At 42.4% G+C, this 9481-nt stretch overlaps 1 protein-coding gene across 2 annotated transcripts in view; it reads left to right on the top strand.

Moving 5' to 3' along the window:
* The window catches only part of LOC147633397 (3-ketoacyl-CoA synthase 4-like), a 2200-nt gene extending 162 nt beyond the window's left edge, over positions 1 to 2038 (top strand). The window contains exons 1-2 of one of the 2 annotated variants that reach the window (XM_086806464.1): positions 1 to 330; positions 456 to 2038. The exon at positions 1 to 330 is cut by the window's left edge and continues 162 nt beyond it. In XM_086806464.1, the coding sequence (XP_086662590.1) occupies positions 301 to 330; positions 456 to 1802 (1377 nt within the window). In that variant the 5' untranslated portion in view covers positions 1 to 300 and the 3' untranslated portion in view covers positions 1803 to 2038. The other variant, XM_086806462.1, reaches the window with a different exon arrangement.
* The last annotated feature ends 7443 nt before the right edge of the window (positions 2039 to 9481 follow it).

Here is a 9481-nt window from a genome sequence, read left to right as displayed (position 1 = left end):
AATTTAGAAACCCCTGGTTGCCTGTTTTCCATCTTTAATTGCTTGCCATTCCTAAGAAACCCTAACTGGCCATCTCTCCCTCATGCAGAGATATTAGAAATCCCAATTCTCTATCACTGTGCTTGATTGCTGGGCAGGGCAGGGATGCATCAGAAACCCTAAGCTTGCATCACTGTACGCAGAGAAAACCATAGCATTAAATGAGATTCTAGGGAGAAGAAACCCTTGATCGGATTTTTTCGTCCAAATTCAACAGCGGCTTGCTTTGTTCTTCAGCCATGGCGCTTGCGGAGAAAGCTGATGCGGCCATGTCACTACAAATCCCCACAGGTAGAAAGCTGCCGGACTTTTTGCAGAGCGTGAACTTGAAGTATGTGAAATTAGGGTACCATTACATGATAACGCATTTGGTGAAGCTGCTTCTGATACCCCTTATGCTGGGAATTTTGCTGGAGGTGGGACGAGTTGGCCCTGATGATCTATGGCAGCTATGGGTCCATCTCCAGTTCAATCTGGTAAGTGTCCTCCTCTGCTCTGCAGTCCTTGTTTGTGGAACGACTGTCTATGTCATGTCCAGACCAAGGTCTGTCTACCTTGTTGATTATGCCTGCTTTAAACCCCCCCATGACCTCATGATCTCCCACTCCTTCTTCATGGGGCACTCTGAGAAATCAGGGAGCTTTGATGAGAAAAGCCTAGAGTTTCAAAAGAAGATTCTAGAAAGATCTGGTTTAGGCGAAGAGACCTACTTGCCCCCTGCCATGCATCATTTGCCCCCACAACCCACCATGGCTGCTGCCCGTGCAGAGGCTGAGCAGGTCATGTATGGGGCATTGGATATGCTCTTTGCCCAGACCCGCATCAATCCCAAAGTCATTGGCATCCTAGTAGTGAGCTGTAGCCTGTTCAACCCGACACCCTCTCTGTCCGCTATGATCGTGAACAAGTACAAGCTCCGGGGCAACATTCGGAGCTACAATCTGGGTGGGATGGGATGCAGTGCTGGTGTTATAGCCATAGATCTTGCAAAAGACCTCTTACAAGTCCATCGGAACAGCTATGCCGTGGTTGTCAACATGGAAAATATTACACAGAACTGGTATTTCGGCAATGACAGGTCAATGCTCATACCAAATTGTCTCTTCAGAGTGGGAGGAGCTGCAGTGCTTTTGTCTAACAAGGGAAGAGAGAGGAGAAGAGCCAAGTATCAATTAGTACACACAGTGAGGACTCACAAAGGTGCAGATGATAAAGCTTTCCACTGTGTCTATCAGCAGCAGGACAAGGCTGGGCAGCTTGGTGTCTCTCTCTCAAAAGACCTTATGGCGATTGCAGGCGATGCACTGAAAACCAACATCACAACCCTTGGGCCACTTGTTCTACCCATATCAGAGCAGCTGCTTTTCTTTGCAGCTCTTGTGGTGAGGAAGCTTTTGAATGTCAGAATGAAGCCGTATATACCCGATTTCAAGCTCGCTTTCGAGCATTTCTGCATCCATGCTGGTGGTAGAGCTGTCATTGATGAGCTTGAGAAGAACTTGCATCTTTTTCCCAAGCATGTGGAAGCCTCAAGGATGACACTTCACCGGTTTGGAAACACATCGTCATCATCGATTTGGTATGAGTTGGCATACGCGGAAGCGAAGGGGAGGATGCGGAAAGGTGATCGGATTTGGCAAATTGCATTTGGGAGTGGATTCAAGTGCAATAGTGCAGTATGGAAAGCTCTTCAAACTATCAAGCCTCCAACCGAAAGCCCATGGGCAGATTGTATTGACAGCTACCCTGTTGTTATTGCTTAGCTCACGAGGAGGGCACACTCGTTGCAGGATAGCTTTGAGCGGCTACCCACGACTACTGTTGATTGTATGTGCTTGTGGGAACATTTCAATTCATGTGAGAGAATGAACAATGCTGATGTGCCTTGCAGTATGTATCTTTGTAATGCCTTTACAAAGAGTTTTGGGAGGACAGTTCTGTTATTGTTAAAATTAAACAAATCATTTTGTTCTAATAAATATTTAGACAAGTTTTATCTCTCTCTCTCTCTCTCTCTCTCTCTCTCTCTCTCTCTCTCCCTGGTTTTTTTACGTTTTTTCATGATTCTGTCGCTCTAAGATTGCAAGACTTTTGGTCTCATAGAACCTTGGGTCTTTTCTGGACTTTAATAGAACTCTCTCTCTCTCATACATTTGGTTCTTCATTCGCTGTGTCATGCTATATAATGGAGGGATCAGATTTTTAGGTTTTATTTATTGTTGCCTCTGTTAAAACATTGTTTGATGGTTTCCTGTCGTACCCCAATCAAAGGCATCTAAGGGTGGCTTCAGAAAGGGTGCCCATCCTCTCCCCCCCGCTTATTCGGCTGACAAACCCGATGGTCTCGAAGGCCTCCAGGAGGAGGGTCATCCTTTGAGACCGCCTGATGGTGGGGTCGGCCCTTCACATGGAGGGCCTTTCTAGCCACCCTGTGAAGAATTGCGTCTTGTTCGTGTAGGAATTTGCTGGAAAAAGAGATACTTTTTTCTGCTTATTCCAATGTCCTTATGTGGTGATGCTTCTAAGTTCTAACAGCAACAACTTGGACAAGATAGTGTGATTAGCTGCTATTCGGTTACTGTCTAGCCTGAGAGGCAGATTATGGCTTCTTTGTAGAGTTTGAGTATAGGAGGTAGTTGGGTCTTGGACACGTAAGAATGTCATGCTCTTATAAGTTGTAGGAAACCTCAGCCTTAAGGCATTGTTGGTAATTCTTCTCTAAACATTAACAATGTAGCTCGTTAGGATTCACATTTGATGAGTTAGTTGGGCTTTTGGCACATTCTAGCATCATTGATTACCTTCAAGTTTTTATCCGTCCACAATCTACCCATCAGGGTTCAAAGGCCCTTATACATTTAGCCTGTTTACGTAACTCCACAGAAGGACTGACCAATTCTATCTCACTTATAAATACAAAGCACCACCAGAAAATTGCCATTGAAAGAGTAAGATGATACTCAAGCATTTAAATGAGAAACAGTAAGTAGCAATATAGGAAGTGCTCGATTGTCTGACCATAGGCTGCAGTGCCCTTACCCGTCGTCGGAATCGGGGAAGCGGGCAGTTTGTATGTGTGAAGGTCCCTAGTGATGTATGGAAAAGAACCATTGTGAACTTTCTTGATATGAAAAATGCAGGTGTTTTTTGTAAATGAAATTTTGTAAGTGTCAACAGGTGCATAGGTTTTAATTTCAAGGAAATATAGAACTCCAATTCGGGTCCATCTTCTAGGCAGTGCTAATTTTTTTCACACAGTGAAGGGATTATAAGCTTTGTCAGCTCAGCTCAGGCGTTTCAAGATCATGTCTAGAAAGCAACAACAACTAGTAAAAGGGTCATGTCTACAAAGCTTCTACACTTAGTAAAGGGATTATTAGCTTTGTCAGCTCAAGGGTTTCAAGATCATGTCTTGAAAGTAACTACAACTAACATTGAGCCAAACAAGCGTTTTCAGATTGTGTTATAAGAAAGCCTTCAGAATTTTTAATGTTGTGGATAAATTGGTTGTTAGAGATGCGATTAAATCCGCTTTGAAGGCAAAGCTGTGTCGGTTTAGATCAGTTGTGAAAGAAGTTCTTGAGTTGATTTTGGGCTGAAGTTCCAAAATGGGCCAGCATTGATGTTCAAGTAAAGTGTTGAGACATCAAAGCAGGGTTCCGGAAAAGATAGGTTTGACTTAAACTAGAACTTGTTCAACTTTAGGAAAAACCTTTTCAAAATTATGGGAGAAGGAAAAAAACCTCTTGAAAAATTGCAATCATATCTTAGTGTGTCAATTTTCTTTTGCATATCTTAACCTAAGAAGTGTGGCTTTGGAGTCAATTATAGGAATGATCCTCTCACCATGTTGCATCAGATATAAAATATGTTTAAGTGATGTATAAAGTGCAAAATTGCACACCCAAAACCTTAGTATGGATGGGTAGACCAAGTTGTGGAACCTCCAAGTTTTTTCTTGTTTTTAAGGTGGTGTTGGGGTTCCACCAAGGAGTAGTTTTGGACAGGGTAGGAAGTGAGATATCTAGTGCTCATATGAGAACATAACAATATGAGGGCTTCAAAGAAGAAAGATACAACTTTTACTCCTCATTTTTGTGGAAACATCTTGAAGAAGGTAGAGAACTACCAAATAAAGAGGTATTTTTCATATTTAGCAGAGGAGTCTTGCAACAATCATTGATTGTCACAAGTCAAAGGGAGGACTGCATAAAATCAAACATAATCAAAGCCATATAATATAATGCCTTGTTTATGTAGTCCACAAGTTCAATGCTTGTAAGGAACTATGTGAAAGACGATTACAAAAAACTATGAACAATGAGGGCATGAAATTTTTTGCCCTTGAATCCTCTAGAATCGAAGAGAAGAGAGCTTGGTAAACATCATCTCTATAAAAACTATAAGAAGCATGTGTGTGATGCGACCTCCTTAAACGGTCATTCTAGGAGTATTACTACTAGATGATTCCCTTCTACACCTAAACCTAATTTCAAAGAGGAGATACACTCTTGAAACAATGTGTCATGAGATGCATTCATCAAACATAACATCAATTGGTAAGCTTTCATTGATGACAACAAATTCTTTTAATTTCAATTGTAGGAGGATGGGACAGAGATTTATCCAAGGGATGTAAGGAGACCCTCCAAGACCATCTCAATGTAAATGCATTTACAAGGCTATGATAAAATTCTACACAATGCAAGATGTTCACCATTTCGGAAACACTTGCCTTTCACGAGGGAAAGGGAATGCAAGGGTCAATACAGGTTTTCACTCTTGGCAACTTTGAGAGACAACCCAACCCTCTCTTGTGGAGAAGCTAGGGTCCTCTGCCTTGTCACCAATAGTGTCACCCCTATGGTGCCTTTGCAAATGGATAGAGAGCAAAGAGGAGAAAGTTGTAAGAGCTCAATCTCTACTACAACGCCTAATGGTGCTTGCAAGGGGGGGGGGGTGGAGAAGGAGAAGAGTGGGAGAGAGAAAGGGAGCATACATAAGCAAAACCTCAAGCAAAGACTTGCAAGCATCAACACGAAAGAAAACAAGCAAGCAAGCCACTAGCACACAAGATCAAGAAGACTCAATTGTGATAGTAGGATTGCATCCTTTTCTCATTAGTAAAAAATGTCTCATAATTACAATGGGCAACTACCCGGGCAACTACCCAAGGGATGTCCCTGGGACCCAAAAAGCTATTGAATCTAATTCCTAGGCTATGCATGTATAAAAATTGAGTTAGCTAGCATTAGACATGTAAGCTCGGCCTAATCCCAAAATCATATATTATGAAGTGCATTGTGCAGTTAAAAAAGGTATTACAAAAAGGCGTGACCTTGCGTTAGAATTAATGTTAACCATTGTGGTTAACATACCCCCCTACTTCCATCCTTGGGAGATATGATAGCAAATCATAAGGAATAGCGAGAGAAGTGGCAGAAGAAATCATGCCGTGACTTTGGGTACTGCATTATCAATGGAAATACTTGTAGGAGGTCCATAAGCCCGTCTTAAACATATCTTCAAAAGTGATGAGATGCCAGCCTTGGAGCCAGTGTACTCGGTCATAGTAGGTGAGTATTTGCTATCGTTGTCTTGTGGTTGATGTCAAAGGTGAGGCTTGGGGATCCTTCATTGTAGGGTCAAAGCATGGGAAGGTGTCATGCTATTTTGGCTTTCAAGCATGGAAATCCAGCACCTTTTGAAGGTTTTATTTTTCCTTTTAAAAGGTTGATAAAATTCATTTTTTTTACAAAGGCCATTTTTCTAGACTATAGGATACATTTTTAAAAAGCCTTTCAGGTTTAGGAAAAAGTGATGGGGCATTCATTTGAAGACGTGGGCACCTCTGAACCTTTGTAACTATCATGAGTGGAGTAGGGTGTCACTCAGTTTTGCATGCTTTGTTGTTCACAGGTAGAGGTAAGCTTTTCCCACCCTGCATGCTTCCTTCCAAGCTCCCTCTAAACATTTCAGGCCATTTCTCCTACATGCACCCTGTTTTTTAAGCTAGAGAGAGAGGCACCGCAAGGGTTACTTAGCAGGGGATACCTCTTTTAGAAGATGCATAAGCCTACTAAGTCATCTCAGGCTGGTCACAAGAAGATGCCTAAGCCTACTAAGTCATCTCAGGCTGGTCACAAGAAGAGGCTTCCCATTGCTGAGCCATTGCAGAGAACATTTTGCAACAGCTGCAAAATTTTGCAGCTATCCATGGTATGTTAACTATCGGTAAGGATCCACGAAGATTCGGGAGATTTCACAAGCTGATTAGACCAATGTGTTTGCATGTCCAATGCCCGGCCTTGGATAGAAAATCAAACATGATGAAGTCAAGGAAGAGTACCATGAGGATTTAATGCTTCTCCATTGGAATGTCTACCAGGAGCTTCCTAAGAATGGTGAGTTGGGTTTGCACTTGAGCAGTCGAAGGTTGCACCAGAACAAATCAATTGGGCTCACTTTGCAGAGGAAGCAATGAATTGGTTACAGAAGCACAATCAGTTGGAAGGCAAGATGGACAGGTGAAAGCTCAAGGAGAACAGGGTTCTGAAGAGATTGCAGGGTACTTTTACCATGGGGTCAACTCCTTGCTCCGACTACCTACATCAACCAAGTGCAAGTTATGGTGGTTGCTCTATAAAAGTGTGCTTACCAAGGAAGAAGAAGACCCCCTTACCAAGGAAGAAGAAGACCCCCTTAATGAAATGGTGGTCTCCATGGGCCAGAAGATACCGGATTTGGTGTCAGAGATCGAAGAAGTGAGAGGATCACTGCAAGAGGCAAACAATGCCTTACACTTGGCAAAAGGTTCACTAAGCCAAAAGAGCAATTTCGAGGAGATCCAGTCATTGCTTGCTGGAATGCAAGGTGTCTCTCATATAATCTCGAGGGTCCATCATTTGTTTCCAAATGAGGATGAGATACGTGAGCTTGAAACGAAGGTTGCAGCTACTAAGGTACCATATCTATCTCTTCTTTTTGGTGTAGCTATTTTTTCTTAGTTGTATTTAAATGTCAGTTTAGACTCCACTTGCAAGATGATCAATATGCATTGAGCTTTGAAGCACTGCTGCACATATGTTTGATTTGGTGCTTTGAAGCACTACACATGCAAGATGATGTGCTAGATAGTGCTTTGAAGCAATGCTGGATAGAGCATGGTGCTTTAAAGCACAACACATGACCTTAGTGATGTGCTTTACTCAATCTGCATGGTGCTTTGAAGCACTGCATGCCTCAGTCAATCTGCTGGGTGCTTTGAAGCCTTGCACAAATGCTTGATTCTATGTGCATGGTGCTCTGAAGCACAACACATGAGCTCAATGATGTGCTTGATATAATCTGCATGATGCTTTGCAACACTACACATATGCTTGCTTCTTTCTGCATGGTGCTTTGAAGCACTATACATGCTAGATGATGTGCTTGACTCAATATGCATTGTGCTTTGAAGCACTACTGCACATATGCTTGACAATGTGCATGGTGCTTTGAAGCACTGCACATGCAAGATAATGTGTTGGATAGTGCTTTGAAGCATTGCACACATGCTTGTTTTAATGAGCATGTTGCTTTAAAGCACATCATGTGAGCTCAATGATATGCTTGACTCAATTTGTAGGGTGCTTTGGAGCACTGCTGCACATATGCTTCCCTACTACATGGTTCTTTGAAGCACTACACATATGCTTCATTTAATCGACATGGTGCTTTTAAGCACTGCACATGTAAGATGATATACTAGATGGTGCTTTGAAGCACTGCACAAATGCTTGTTTCAATGGGCATGGTGCTTTAAAGCATAGCACATTAGCTCAATGCTATGCTTCACTACTTCTGCATGGTGGTTTGAAGCTTTGCACATATGCTTGATTCAATCACATGGTGCTAATACTGATGTGCATACAGATTTCATGTTTCTCTGATTATGGACTCTATGGCAAGCTACTTTGGAAGCCAAAGAGAGAACTCTGAAAAAATCAAGATTGAATTTCAGCTTTGCGTCGGAGCTACGGAGAATAAGGCTAATGGAAGCGCTCGTATCCTGGCTCGGCCTCTTTTGTCAGCTCCGCGTGTGGAATGGTGGGAGGGTATAAGCATTTCTGGCTTTAGTGAGTGCTGTGGGTGTGGTCATGCCTTCAACGCATGTGCACTCGAGGTGCTTTCCTTGCCTTGCCGACACGTTTATCATTTCATGTGCTTTGTGCATGTGTGTGGAGGTAAAGAAATGTGTAGCTCTAGAGTGCAACCAGATTGTTCCCGGCAGGACCTTGAGGATGTTAGGTCTTGATGTTGTGGGTAAAGAGTGCGCCAATGCTTTAGGTATTGAATAATTTCTTTTATGCTTGTTTGTGCATATGCACATTTAGAATTCTTGAATTTTTATGTTTGCTTATATGTTTATTCTTCTCTTGCACATTACAGGCAAAACATATATGCCTAAGGACTTCAAGGACAACTCTGGTGATAAATTGAATGAAACTCACACCATTCAAATGTATGTGAACTAATATGTTTTGATATGTTGTTGTTTTAAAGGATTTGAAGATTAATATGTTGTCTTGACTTTTTTCAGTCACATATTCTCATGGAAGTGTAGTGGGAGATGGCAAGACGATGGAGACGCACAAGGAGGCAGTCTATCAACAAGGTTGTGTATGTGAAGACCCCTGAACCAGGTGACATACTCTATACATTGGCAGTCTTCTAATTTGTTGCTGTCCCTATCATGTTTGTTAGCTTATATTAGATATGAATATTGTTGTATATGAAGTCAAGGAGGTCACAGATCTAGGAGAGGGGGATATTGTCCTTGAGGAGGTTTCTCCTAAACCAGCAAAGAAGCCTGCAAAGTCTAATCTGGGTTTTCAGGATGATGGAAGTGCTTCTAGTGGGACACCGACTGAAGCTGAGAAGAACATACTTGCAGATACACCCAAATGAAGGGGTACACGCAGCGATTCGGAGTGGACAGAATTGGATATACAGTTGCAACCACTTGTGAGGTCACCTCCAAAGTGCAGATGTATAGATGCAAAGTCCCCTGCAAAGTCCACTTTTAGATCACCTGTTAAGTGCATATCCACAATGGGACATCGCCGTGCAACACTCAGAGACCAAGGCTTGCAAAGACGAGAAAAGTTCCAAGTGAAAGGAATCAAGATCCCTCCAAAGAAGCACCTAGTGGTAATGAGGATGAAGAAGATGTGTACTTGTCATCTATGGTTGCAGCTGGGAGATGCAAGTCATCTAGGAAATCTGTATCCTAGTGTGTGATTGTCTGTGCCTGTGTGTGGGGTTGTGTGCGCTGGCATCGTTTGACACCTCTCGTTGACACCTCTTATCATCTCTAGTTGCAACCTCTAGGAATCGTGCATCCTCTACCATGGAATCATTGCCACCTCATATACTGACAATTCGTCTTCAATGTATTAAT

Source organism: Cibotium barometz, chromosome 12 (assembly GCF_041138505.1).
Source record: "Cibotium barometz isolate CiBa-2024 chromosome 12, ASM4113850v1, whole genome shotgun sequence".
In the NCBI taxonomy this organism is placed as follows: domain Eukaryota; kingdom Viridiplantae; phylum Streptophyta; class Polypodiopsida; order Cyatheales; family Cibotiaceae; genus Cibotium; species Cibotium barometz.
The sequence above is the reverse complement of the archived record's forward strand: the minus strand, read 5'-3'. Positions and strand labels throughout refer to the sequence as shown.